This window comes from Acromyrmex echinatior, chromosome 10, assembly GCF_024713525.1.
Source record: "Acromyrmex echinatior isolate Ae372 chromosome 10, ASM2471352v2, whole genome shotgun sequence".
Classification (NCBI taxonomy): Eukaryota; Metazoa; Arthropoda; class Insecta; order Hymenoptera; family Formicidae; genus Acromyrmex; species Acromyrmex echinatior.
The window spans coordinates 9048004-9062549 of record NC_141861.1 but is presented as its reverse complement, the minus strand read 5'-3'; the positions used below and the strand labels follow the sequence as shown (position 1 = coordinate 9062549).

The following is a 14546-nucleotide window of genomic DNA, read 5'->3' as shown; positions in this document are numbered from 1 at the left end:
AGTGGAAAAGGAATTTTTAGTCTGTGAAACCACTACGAAGAAATTTGACAGGAATAAAAATGTAAAAAACACTAGTTTTATTGGTAATACGGTTCCATCATTCGCTTAAATCACTTTGGTTGTAGTAAATAATCCACTCATTACGTAAGAGTAGACAGATTAATTTCCAAGCAGTGAAAATCCATATAGTTATTACTTATAAAATAATGACTTTGCTATGACTGCACTTTTGTCAGCAGAAATTTTTTATTACTACAGATTTAGAATGATCCTCTATTAATTAATGTGAAATTCATTATACTAATAACAAGGGATTCAAAATAGATAAGTTTCTTTAAACTGTAAATTATATAATATTATTGAGTTACCCTTCTTCCTTATAATAAATATCAAATAAGAGTAACAGATAATCTTATACATATTAGAATTAATTATGCAATTAATTATACAAATGGAAAAGTACTTGGGTTAGATTAATTATATTACTTTATTTAGTATTGACATCAACGAGATATTATTATTAGGTCGAGTCATAAATAACTTCCGTTTTTTTATCAGACATTTATTTTGCTTTCATTAAATAACAAAGTTATATTAATTTATTATGTATGATCTTCTCCAATCTTTCTGACAGCTTATCAATTCCTTCTTTGTAAAATATGGTTGGTTTGGACTGGAAAAAATTTTCGACAGCCTGATTAACTTGCTCTTCAGAATTGAAGGTTTTTCCATTCAAAAAGTTTTGCAAGGAACAGAAAAGGTGATAGTCTGTTGGGGTAAGATCCGGGGAGTAAGGTGGGTGTAGTAAAACATACCATTCAAGTTCAAGAATTTTTTCTTGAATCGCGATCTTCTTTATTCCGTTCACTGAGATTGTGAGGTACCCATACTCCTAACTTGCTGATTTTCCCTAATTTCTCCAGGTGGCGGCAAACAGTTGATTGTGATGTATTCAACCTTCCTGCTATATCTCTTGTTGATTGACGTGGATTTTGCTCCAACATTGCCTTTAAAAGCTTATCGTCAAGGTCGGAAGGACGTCCCGCTCTCGGTCCGTCCTTTAAAGTCGTATCTCCAGAACGGAATTTGGCAAACCAATGTCTAACTGTCCGATCGCTTATTAGACCTTCACCGTATACACTGCATATTTTTTCAGCTGTCCCCTTAGCACTATTGCCTTGTTTAAATTCCCAAAGCATCACATGACGAATATGCACTTTTTCACTCTCCATTTTAGGGGTTATCGTTTGTCCCGGTGACTTATAATGGGTAGATACGATGAGTAGATTCTACCTAGCCGTATCGGAAGTTATTTATGACTCGACCTAATATTGGGTCATCTAACTAGATGTGTGTTGATGGTCATATATCTAGTGACGAAGTACCGCGAATACTTTTTAGATGACCCAATATATAAAGACCATTAGCCCTGGGTATCGATCTAACTTTTACTTTAGAGCGGAAACTTGAAAAATGAAATTTTTTATGTATTATGTACATATACAATTACACACACATCATACAAAAAATTTCCACTTTTCCGCCCTAGAGAAAAAGTTTAAATATGATTGATACTTTGGGCATTTTCGTGACATATCAATAGGGCCCCGAGGGCCTGGAGATTGAAGAACGATGACATTACCGACAACTAATAAAAATGTACAATTATTAACATAAATTTTGATGATTTATTAATAAATTCGTGATTTTTTATTATATAAATATATATTGTATAAATAAGTACGCATATTTTTAATATCTTGTATATTACTGAAAAATTAAAATTTTTTCTTTGCAGTTATCATCTCATTGATAATTTATAAACTCGGATAATAACGTTAAAATCACAAGTTTAATTAATAATCAAGTATTATTAAGTTTTAAACATATATACATGTCTACGAAACTAATAAATCATGAAATTAGTTCCGTATTAACAGTTTCTTACTCTTAATAACTTAAATTTTAATAGTCACGCGAATTTATAAGTGTTGACCATCTTTAATAATATCTCGTTAGTGATATATAGATAAACGTCTTATTATAGAAATCAGAAAAGCAAGGAATAATAATAAACTTAAAAATGATTAGAAAATTAGAATCATAAATGAGAAACAATAACATAAGAAACAATAACATAAGAAAATGTGCTTTATATTTATTTATTAACTATAATAACAAATAAAAATATATTAATGCAATATATTGATTTATATCTATATTTTATTACATTAATCTTAATACATGAATTCTGTGACAATATTTTGCCTTTAATAATAAAAATAGAACATTGTTTCAGAGTATATATGCATATAAATCAATATGTTGCAAATGTTTTGTTTGCCATTAGTAGTATGAATAATACTATGAAAATATTAATCAGTATTCATTTATATATTATTTTGTATACATATATTTTGCAACTAATATTCTGCTTTTAATAATAAAGACAGTATATTGCTACAGAATATATGTATATATTATAAAATACATAATATAAATGAATACTGATTAACGTCACATATATAGTATTATTGATTTATATTACCATAGTATTATTCATTTACATATTATTTAGAGATTTCGTTTTTCAATTCTAATTTTTATAGGTTCAGCTATAGATAATACGATGTCTGAATTTAATTTGATTTTGTCTATCTCAATGCTTTGATTTAATTTAAATACGAACGTTCTTATCAGCATTGCTAAAATAACCTTCATAGAAATCATTGCGTATTTGGAACCTGCAAATTATAAATATTTACCAATTGTAAATCAATTTTATAACGATAAATTATAATTTATTCATATTTACCCATGCAATTTCTTGGTCCGTCACTAAAAGGCATGTAATAATATGGCATACAATTTCTTTTTCCTGGAAGAAATCTATCCGGGTTAAACATCATTGGATTCGGCCAATATTTTTCATTCCGATGCATTTGTATAAACATTATAAAAACATCTGCACCTTTTGGTAAAACGTATTCTCCTGAAACGTATTTTTTAATATAATTTTTTGATACATGTAAAAACGTACATACTTAAGGCTCTCATTAATTTACTCACCACAACTGTCTCATTGTGACATTGAAAGTGAAAAAATATACAATACAATGAAAATTTGTGCAAATTATATTTGCATAAAAAATTTTTTAATAAAATAGAAAAACAAGTAGTATAGAAAATAAGGCTAATAGAAATCGGCGCTGTAAGAATTGCGCTTCTCACTTTTAACATAAATATGTTAAAAGGTGTAATAAAAAAAAATCATCATTATTTTTACTACACCTAATATTTAATTTGAAGGCATATTTAACAATAAATTAAAATAACACGAACTTTTGGCTACTTCTTAGTCTTATTAATGCAAAAGACATTACTTAAGAGGGAACCGAATATGAATACTACCGTAGTTTGTATAGCGCTAGTGTTTTGTATTGTATGAACAAACTCTCCAGTTTATAGAGCCGCGGTCCGTTTCACGTTCACAACGCTTAAAAATCATTTTATGCTTTATTTGTCAAATGTAAACGAAGACAAATGATGTTTATGAGTGTGTCAGCATGAATCGGACCACGGCCTAGAAATATTATTACTTATATCATATTAACTATTATATCAACTATATACCGGCAATTCTCATATATGCAGGTAAAAGAACAGACTAAATTGGAAATCTCAATTTAAGACAGCAGTGAGTTCACAAGTGTCTTAACAATAAAAATGTAAATTTTGAAACAGAATACTATAGATGTAGTAAACTTTTAGCCGTAAGATTAAAGATTGAAAGATTGAAGTTTGATCAGAACAAAAAGAGCCAAAATTTCTTTATCCTCATTGATAAAATTTCAATCTTTAATCTTTAATCTCAATCTTCAATGTATAGTCTGATTCCGGCCTAAGGACTGCTGCATACATTTTCTATAACAGTAACCTTATGACGTACTATAAAAATTAGTCAATCACAGTCTAAAATTGTAAAAAAACTCTGTGCTCTGATTGATTAATTCTTATGATACATTTTATAATTATCGTTACAGAATGTGTATGCGGGACCCCTAACGAATGCATCTTCTACTTTATTCAAACGCGTATGTACATCTGTCCTTATTATCTATATTGCAAGATCTAAATCTGGTAGACACTATTACTGAATACTACTTTGTTTCCATTCTGAATCTTTGCTGAGCACTTAATTTGTTTAAGTAGTCTGAGGTCTATAGATTTATTTTATTGTACATATAAACTATAAAACTTTTGTACAAAGCAAACATTGACTTCAGATGACAGTTAAATTCTCACAAAGCTCCGATTAAATTCCCAGGGAGTTCATTTTGTTGAGGAGCTCTCGGGAAGCTAATAAATTCGATTAAATAAGCTCTCAGTCCAATCGACACAAATTGAAAGTAACATAACATCAATGTTATAATTTCGGACTTCACAATATAACTTATATATAACTATGTATTATATGTTTTATACATTTATATTTTGTAGAGTACGAAATAACATTGACATTATGTTATTTTCAATTTGTGTCGACTGGGAGGGAGTTTATTTTGCTGAGCTCTCTCGAGGAATTTAAAAATAATTCCCTACGAACCAAAATGTTCTCAAAAGTGAACAAAGGAGTTCCCGAGGAGTTCTTTTTGAAGCTTAAATGAAGCTACACAAATTTTATGAATTCCCGGAGAACTCCCCGTGTTGTCTGGGAAAGCAAGTGAACTTTTTAATCTTTTGGAACTTTATATTTGTGCGTATTTTAATTCTGTAAGAAAAATTTTGTAATCTATAAAACCAGATTTTCACTGCAATTTTTATAATAATATAATTCATAGTAATTCCTGTCACGCCTAGTATCCCTTTAATTTGTTCATTTCTTGCTACGAAAAATTTCAAGAAGAAATTAGCAATATAAATACGCGGTTGTTTTTTAATAAAATTTTCTTGAAAAATAAACAAACCCATTTTTAAATCTTCTGTCAGTTCTCGTCCAATCATAGGGATAGTAGGAAAAAGTCTTAAAGTTTCCTTAATAATACACTCCAAGTAATGCATATGTTGTAGATCTTCATATTTAACTGGTGCAAACTTCGGAGTTTCCGTGCCATAAATTTCCAACAATTCTTTATACGCTTTTTCCTATAATATAAAGTTAAATAATGTATTTATACACACACATATATATTCAACTGACGATCTACCTTTAATTTTTTTGCGATCCGCTGGCTCATAGTCGAACATATATAATTATATGTTCGATTATTTTATGCAACATTAACAAAATATTATGCGATTTATTTTGAAAATAATCTATACAATTTTGTGTTATTTTTATTAATTTTTAAAAATATTACATGCAGGTAGTATCGATCAGGTCTTATAGACCAGATATCAAGAAACGATTTTAAAACTTGAAGAATATTTCATGAAACGCATATATTGTTCTTTGATATTATATATTCAGGATGTTCAGTATAATGATTTACACAATTTTTCAAACACTTTCGACAGTTAAAAAAAAATTGAAAAGTGAATATTTATTTGTTTTATACAGGCTACAAAAATGCGATAAAAAATTAAAAAAAAATTTTTTTTCATGATAAAATCAAAGTCATCATTATGTTCTGTATACTAGTCAGAGTTGTAAGTACTGCTGTTATAAATTTGCTGCAAATTTGATATTAAATATCAATGAAATCAATAAAAGTGACATTTCGGTAGTGATTTGAATTCGTCTTGAGTTGAAAACTCTTACAAAAATTATGGAAAAAAATTATATGGTTTTAATATTTTTGTAAAAAAATGTACCAATATTACATCACATATATTATAATAATATATATTATAACATATATTATATCATAATATATTAATATATACATACTTGTATTTCTTTGAAATTTGCCAACATAATGATCACAAAATTCATCGTAGTAGCAGTGGTGTCCGAAGACTGTAATTAAAAATAATTTATTATCTATATTAAAAATATTATTTATAAATAGTTATACATATAAAAGATGTCATTACATACTGCTCCTAGCATTGTAACTATATTGTCCATCATTTCCTTTCGTGTGAATTTTCCGTTAGAAAATGAATGCATTAAAATGTCACAAAATCGTGTATCTATATTGCATACAGAAAACGAAATGTGTATTACTTATGTATATATAAATAATCAACTTTATATATATTTTAATTTAAAACTATAATCTTAAAATTGTAAATTTTAAAATGAACTTTCAAATAAAAACAATATAAATTTAATCAAGGGAAAATGAGAATACAGCGAAGGATTAACAAAGCGCAAATATAATGCTAATTCTACAATGAATCGACGATACTTTTCATACACTTTTTTTCTAGTTTAACTAGTTCTCAGTTCATGTTACCACAGTAAAAAGATAAAAGACCAGTAATTATAAGCTATTAATTTTGCAATGAAAGAATATGTCTATTTTTAATATCTTTTAGATTCTTTATTTTATAATTAGTACTTCATTTTATGAGTTATGTTTGATGTGTAATTATTGTGCAATGATATTTACAAGGGACTTTTATCATTCATGATCTAGACTTAATACAATATATTGATAATAAATATAAATAATCAATTATGTTTATTCATTACTATCTTCATGTCTCTATATTATTTTATTAAGAGATGCAGATATCCGGCTAGTATCTGATTTCTGGCAATATATACAGTCGAAATTTTATATTGAAATGACACGCATCATGGTGTGAATATCCTGAAAATTTTTATCACTGATATTTTTAAAAAATATATCAATGGTAATGAAAATTTTCAGGATATTCGGACCATGATACATCATTTCAATATAAAATTTCAGCCTCATATATTGCCGAAAATCAGATACTTGGATATCCAATGCATCCCTATAATTTTAATCAATTTTTGAAAAGAGTTAGAAGAACATTAAATGTCAGATATAACGTCAAGAAAGTATCAAACAATTATTTAATTTGACATCATTTTGACGATCCAGATTTTGATCTTATTTTGATATTAATTTGATATCATATTAACTTTTCTCTTTAGGAATAATTAGCATATGAAGAAATTACGTCTCTTTAGACGCCGTAAATAAACAATATAATATATTATAAGATCGTATATGTGTGATAATACAACTATAGCAAAGACTTAAATAAATGCCACAGAATGCAAGAAATCCGGATTCGACTCCCGGCCGAGGTAATATTTTTCGCAATAAGAATTAATTATTTACAGATTTTAATATATCACTCAGCATAATTAAGATCAATACTAAAAATTTAAAATGCCTATTACGATCGAAGCTGGATCTTTATTGCTTTAAATAATTCAATCTTAAATTACTAATATATACACTATATATGGACTTGCATATACACTATATTGTAGTCTTTTCGAACTGCGTTTTATTAATCGCGTTGTATTCTCATTTGCCCTGTTTGGTTAAATTTATTGTTTGTTAAAAGTTTATATAGACATAAATAAAATTTGAATATAAATATATGTACATATAAATTACATATAATATATGTACATATAAATATTTATATTCTAAATGTATATATTAAAAAAAAATTCATATAAAAATAAATAAGAGTTATTTTAACAGTAAAAGATGAAGCAATCGTAAAATAAAAAATAAAAAATAGCCCTGTAATATTTTCTTAATTATAATTTTCAAAATAATATATTTTAGAAGTAATTTTAAAAGTATTGCAATTAATATTGTTGTATAGGGTAAAAGAATCACATAAAATATTGACAGACTTACAAGATGCGTCACCATTAAAGGACATTGTACTTGATTCATTTTTCCTTTGCTGTATCATCTATATTTAAAAAGATTGCATGTATAGTAGAAAATAATTAAGAATATTAATAAATATTTATACCTTTTCAATGACTGAATGATTGGAATTATAACACTCTTTCTGTTTGCATCCTAAAGATGTGAGATTAAATATAAGATCAGGAACTAAGAATATGTTTTGGAATCTATATCGCCAAATTTGTCTTACACTGAAAAATGTTTTTTTAAAATAAATTTTTATATATGAATGATATATTAGTGTAATAGTATATATTTCTGCACAACACAAAGTTCCTATTAAGTTCCCAGAGAGTTCATATTGCCGAGCTTCCAGGGAGCTTACAAAATTCGACTAAATAAACTCTCAGGAAGTTCATTTTGCTGAGCTCTCGGGAAACTTAAAAAGAACTCTCTATGAATCAAAATGAAATTCCCAGAGAATTCTCAAAAGCAAACATAGAAGTTCCTGGGGAGTTCTTTTTGAAGCTTACAAAAATTTTATTTTTAACATATTATGTATTTCGGTTTTAACATATTGTGATTATTAACTTTTATAAGTATAATTTAACTTTATAAGTATAATTAAAAAAAAATCTTTTTTTAATTATATTATTATCTATTTGGGGAAAAAGTTTCTTCGTATTTTTTAATTCAAAATTGTATATACAATATCTTCGTCAAAAATGAACGAAATTTAAATTTAAAAAAAAGATTTCAAAACTTGAAATATCTACTTTTGAAAGTTACTGTATTTTTTGAGTTTCTGTGAGTTTGGTAATTTTAAAAAACTACGAGCTCAAAAAGATAAAAAAGTAATAAACTGAAACGCTTAGAATAAAATTACATACCTTGTAGCTGTATTCAACCATTCATCTATTAAATTCATTTCCGTCTTGACACCCATCATGGTATCTTTACACACAGTAACATATAAAAGGAACTTTTGAATTAATATGTTGATTTTGTAAAGTTTTTAGAAACAAAAAAATAATTACTTATTTGTCAACTAAATTCGGAAAAAGTTATGAAAATCAAGAATTTATTATTAATTGTTGAAAGTCATAAAATATTTTTTTAAGATTTGTAAATATATGTATTTGATATATCTCTAAAATAAAATTAATTACACATTACCAATTACACATTACCAATTACACATTACAATCTGAAATACGTTTCACTGATGCAAGGTCTACAATATAAAAGTTATAGTGGTTGTAAGGTCTTAATTCATAGAAAACTGACCAATCATAATCGATTATTCTTTTCATAGTGAATTGATTGGTTAATTTTCTACTATTTCTTATCCTATCATTGCTACGGCTTCTATTATAGACCCCGCGTTATGATCTGTGACTTACATTTTACGTCTTAAGGTGGATTCTACATTATTCGCATCGCAGTATTGTCGTCGTAAGTATTGCAGTCCAAGCTATAGTTCGACTCTGATTAGACCGTAATGCTAATTGTGACATTCTTGCGATGCTGCGATAATGTAGAACCAGCTTTATGTAGATCGATTGAGTTTTATTATAATTATACTGAAAAGCCTTTCATTTCTTTCGAGACATTTACCTGGAGCAAATGAAAATGAAATACCCAGTACATTATGTGATTTAAAAAAATCATATTCTCTATATTTATTGCTCTTTCAACGCATAATTGTGTAATTGATTTTATTTTAAAAACATATCTAAGATATCAAATTTATAAAACATTTTATAAGACTTTCCGCAATCAATAAATAATGATTTTCATAATTTTCTCTGAACAAATAGTAATCTTCTAAAAGATCTCACAAACAATTTTCAATGATTAATTTACGCAATTATGTAAAAAGTAATAAATTTTTAATATCTTTTTTTAATTTCATATCATTTTTTTCTTATGAATAATAATTAATTAATAATTATAATAAAATTAATTTTTTTATATTGTTGTATACAATCTTTTGATTTTCTGTAAATTTTTACAATTCCGATCATTTATTTGTAATTGTTTTTACAAAATTATATACACGTATATAATTTAAAAGTAGAATAAATCGTATTCTCTTACCACATGAAATTTTTAAGGTACATCTGTATAGATAGTCAAGACATTCAATTTCGTTTCCACTTTGTGCAATTTTTTCTAAATCTTCAGTAAATATTAAAGATTCTCGAACGAATATGTCAAAATATTCTTTCATCGGGATCATACCAAATGCTGGAGTTATCATTTTTCGATTTTCAGTCCATATAGATGCTAAATTAAATATTAGAATAAAATAATAAAAGAGGAATAAGCCTTAATTAATAATAATAAAAAATATTAAAAAATAAGCTGTTTCCTAATAGCTTTGTGGCGTAGTTTTCAAAGTGCAAACAAAAATATTTTATATGATGAGAAAAACTTATTAGGATTTATTAGAAATTAAAGTGAAATACAAATTAAAAGTAAGTGCAATCATAATGTCGTTCATATTGCATTCTCTATTTTATTTGTAAAATAAATTAATAGATGATTATAAAAGAATAATCTTTATTGTTAATATTTCTTAAATCTATTAGTTACAAATAAGTATACAATTAAATAAGTATTTTTGTCTAAATATATCTTACCAGGAGCTGTCACTAATCCCATGCCAAATATTGGTTCTAGACATTTATATGCTAAACTTTTATTCAAACAATGGCGGTTTTGCAAGATAATCTACAACATTACACATTTATTAATATTTACACATGTTTGCTTCAATCAAAATGTCTAATAAACGTATACCTGATTCCAAACGATTTCAGAGTTATGAGATATTGAAGTAAGAAAATATGAGTCGAAATAAATGCTATTTAATTCGACTCATCTTTTATTCTGATGTTTTAATTATTGAATCTTATTCTCATAAACTAGACCTTATATTCATTCTCAAAATGAGATTCTGAATTCAGAACAATTGTGGTAAGTAAGTAATATGTACATACTTAATGCTATCGATATTATCATCATGAAACTTCAAATATTTTTCTAAAAATCCGAAACAATTTATTAATTTGTGCTAGAAAGTGTGTTGATGTTAATAGAAAAGAATTTTTTAGCATTTTTTCTAAAGCATTAAATAGAATAACAAACATTAACGTATACTATATAAAATGTTTTTTTACTTTAATATTCACATAACTCCGAAACATTCGGAATCGGACATGATTATTAGACATTTATGATTTGTTTTCATGTACTGAAATTGCTGTAGCAGTTTTTGCACTATATGGAGGGACATGTTATATAAACAGGATGTTTCCTGTAACTTGATCATTTGAAATATCTCCGTTTTTGATGATACGAGAAAATATCACAGAACCCAGTGAGAAATGATAATGGAATCGACGTCGATTCGATATCGATTTCATTGTTTGTCATTTCTTACTGGGGAAAATCTTGTTCGATTTAAAGGGATACATATCATGATGAGCAAAACATTTTTCTCAAGTTGTATCTTTTGAGACTTCACCTCCACTTTTTAAAATGAAATTATATGATTCTTTTTACACAATATGATTATTATCTCTAATTATTCTGAATAAAAGTATTAAGATAATAATAATAATATCAAAGAACCAATAATTTATGAGATATTTTATACATTATTCTGGCATATATTGACATAAAATATTAAATAATGCGTAAACTATTAATTTTTTGATAATCATATCTTACTTTTATGAACAGAATAATAAGATGAATTAATTAGTGTAAAGAAAATACATAATTGATACAAAGTATTTTTTAAAAAAATATGTGAACAAAATAGATAATTTTTAACATAAGCAACTATATGTTTTCTTTCCACTATTAATTCATCTCATTATTCTGTTCATAAAAGTATTAACATACGATTAAAAAAGTTAATAGTTTACGAATTATTTAACATTTTATGTCAATATATGCCAAAATAAAGTATAAAATATCTTTGATATAATATAAAATATTTCATAAATTATAATTGATTTCTTTATATCACTACCTTAATATTTTTATGTGTAAAATAATTAGAGGAATTGTATTGTGCAAAAATCATGTAATTCCGTTTTAAAAAGTGGAGGACCTTGGTCTAAAAAAATGACTTTGAGAAAAATTTCTCATCATAATATGTGCACCTTTGAATTGAACGAATGGTATTTTCTCATATCATCATAAATAATAGATATATATTTAAAATGATCAAGTTACAGAAAATATCTTGTATATATAAGATAGCTAAGTTGATAAATATTCATATATATGATAAAATGTAAATGTTATTTTTCTACCTTTATTTGGTCCGGTTCATATATTGCGATGATTAACTTTGGGCCTATCCATATTCGGAATGGAGATGGATAAGTTTCAGCGAATTTAATGCAAACATTTAAAAAATCTGAAAAGTTTTGTTGTATATATAGTTGTGAGATTATCCGCAAAAGAAGGAGTCTCCATAAGGGTCGATTTCGGTACCTTTCAGATTTTGTTCAAACACATAAAAATCTATTTCTTGAGGTCAATTATATTTAATTAAAGTGATTATATATATAGCTTAAACGGAGTGATGGTGTTGTCATAGGAATCTTTATAAGGCCGATTTTCGGCCTATTTCAATTTCATTTTAAATAATCGAAAACGTTTTATTACTGTAAGAATTAGATGATTTTAAAATCAGATGATTTTAGCTTAAACGGACGTATTTGACACCTATTATCTTGTAACTAGTCAACCCTACATTTACCACCAATACTCTTATGACTAATCTTTTCGGCGTATTTTATAGATATACGTATTATCTGGAAAGCTTCTCTACCCGTATTTAACATTACCTAAGATCAATGTCGTGGTCGTGTCAAATTTCTAATCCCTTTTAGGGTGGTTCATTCATGTGAGTCCCCTTGCTTCTCACGTTTGGGATACTTGATTCACGTGAGTCTCCTCGCCTCTCACGTTTAATCACATTTAATCTTCGAGAAGACTTGAAATAAAAGGATCAGAAATCTGGCACGTCCGTGTTATTGATCCTAGATAATGCTAAGTACGGGTAAAGAAGCTTAAAAAATAAATATATATTTAAAATGAAATTGATATAGGCCGAAAACCGGCCTTATGGAGACTCCTGTGACAACACCATCACTCCATTTAAGTTAAAATCACTTTAATTGAATATAATTGACCTTAAGAAATTTGAATTTGTATTTGAATAAAATCGAAGGGTGCCGAAATCGGCCCTTATGGAAACTTCTCCTTTATTATATTGTTTAAATTTTTTATTATATTTAGATACACATTTTAAAGTACTTCTAAAAATTTAGATCTATAGATATATTGTATCATGACATTTTATGTATCATTTCTATTAAACTTTGATGCAATTTTCAATATATACTCAACAAAATTAAAACGTCACCTGTTCCACCCTGCAAAAATAGGCAAATTTCGAAATAATAATTAATAATAAATTTTTAAGATCTGATGTGTCTTCATTTATATTTATGTAACTTCACAAAATATCATTAAGGTTTTTTAAGTATCGATCTGAAAAGTAGAGATTTCAAGTTTTACAATATTTTTTTTAAAAATCTTGATATGATAATTTTTAACTAAGTTATTCTATCTCGAAACTTTTTTGCCTATTTTTGTAGGGTGGAACAGGTGATGCTTTAATTTTGTTGAATAGTATATTTATTAATAATATAATTTGTATTTATTAATAATATATTTGTAAATTAATAATATATTTGTAAATTAATAATACATTTGTATTTATTAATAATATAATTAATAATATAATTTGATATATTTTATTTGGTGTTAACTTTTTGGCAATTATATATCTTATTTTTACAGTACAATAGTAGATATTCATGAAAATAATATAAAAATATTTAATTAATTGATATTTATAAAGTATTGAATTTGATTCTGTTTCTAATCATTATAATATTGATATATTGTATAAAGTTAACTATAATAAATTTTATTCTGAAGGATCTAATTTAAAACAAATTTTTACGTTAGTAATCTTTTATAAATTAAACAAATCTATTACCTTCGGAATTACGTTGTAGAAAATGATACGTGCTACCGATAAATGGTAGTCTTATTGGTCCAGGTAACGGTTTCACGGTTCGAAAGGAAAACAAACGACAATCTTGAACAAAATAACTTATTACAATACATATTAAACTTAGTACAATAATAATAAACAACATTGTTCCAAGTAACGGTGAAATAGTAATAATATTTAATAAGTATATTCTCATACTGCAAATACTGCTTACTTCGTGATGATTTTATTATGTTTTCCCCCATTCATAGCCCCCACTAATCAGATTCCTATTCAAGTGCCACCCAGATCATTCCATTCTTGTTATTTACCGAATGTTAAAGGAGAACATCCGGATGTGAATCCGATCACGCCTCAAGTAAGAGATAATAATCAATGCATCTTCATGAATAAGAAATTAAGACAATTATAAATTATAATTTTAAACAAATTACAATGTATATTATCTTTTTTGCAGAAAAAAATAATAAATCGTTTTTGTTTTACATTTTTTATATCAAATTTTTTTGAAATTACGAGGGCAAGGTGAAAAGTAACCGACCTCAACATGAAAACATGAACTATGTACAAAGTTTTTAGTTAAGTACCAAGTGTTATATATCAAATTACTCGCATTGAAAATATCTATAATTTCTCCT

The 14546-nt window shown here is 26.4% G+C and overlaps 2 protein-coding genes across 2 annotated transcripts; both read right to left on the bottom strand.

Annotated features, from left to right (window-relative positions):
- Positions 1-60: 60 nt before the first annotated feature.
- On the bottom strand, positions 61-1232 carry LOC105150310 (histone-lysine N-methyltransferase SETMAR). The gene is made up of 2 exons (XM_011063310.2): positions 816-1232; positions 61-673 (listed from the first exon to the last, which is right to left on the bottom strand). The coding sequence occupies exon 1, from the start codon at positions 1230-1232 to the stop codon at positions 825-827; it is 408 nt and encodes a 135-aa protein (XP_011061612.1). The 3' UTR covers positions 61-673; positions 816-824.
- Positions 61-14451, bottom strand: LOC105150308 (cytochrome P450 4C1-like). The gene is made up of 12 exons (XM_011063307.2): positions 13891-14451; positions 12128-12234; positions 10442-10532; positions 9897-10085; positions 8687-8750; positions 7921-8047; positions 7800-7857; positions 6041-6135; positions 5891-5959; positions 4968-5145; positions 2816-2992; positions 61-2744 (listed from the first exon to the last, which is right to left on the bottom strand). Exons 1-12 carry the CDS (start codon positions 14102-14104, stop codon positions 2575-2577), a joined length of 1539 nt encoding a protein of 512 aa, XP_011061609.2. The 5' UTR covers positions 14105-14451; the 3' UTR covers positions 61-2574.
- Between the last annotated feature and the right edge of the window lie 95 nt (positions 14452-14546).

What these genes read in the sequence shown, in the direction of transcription:
- LOC105150310 (XM_011063310.2), bottom strand. Translation starts at nt 1,232, where the DNA reads ATGGAGAGTGAAAAAGTGCATATTCGTCATGTGATGCTTTGGGAATTT.
- LOC105150308 (XM_011063307.2), bottom strand. Translation starts at nt 14,104, where the DNA reads ATGAGAATATACTTATTAAATATTATTACTATTTCACCGTTACTTGGA. An exon ending in TGGTTGAATACAGCTACAAG is followed by an intron (nt 8,048 to 8,686) that starts GTATGTAATTTT and finishes AACATTTTTCAG; the next exon opens with TGTAAGACAAATTTGGCGAT. An exon ending in CGGACCAAGAAATTGCATGG is followed by an intron (nt 2,745 to 2,815) that starts GTAAATATGAAT and finishes TATAATTTGCAG; the next exon opens with GTTCCAAATACGCAATGATT.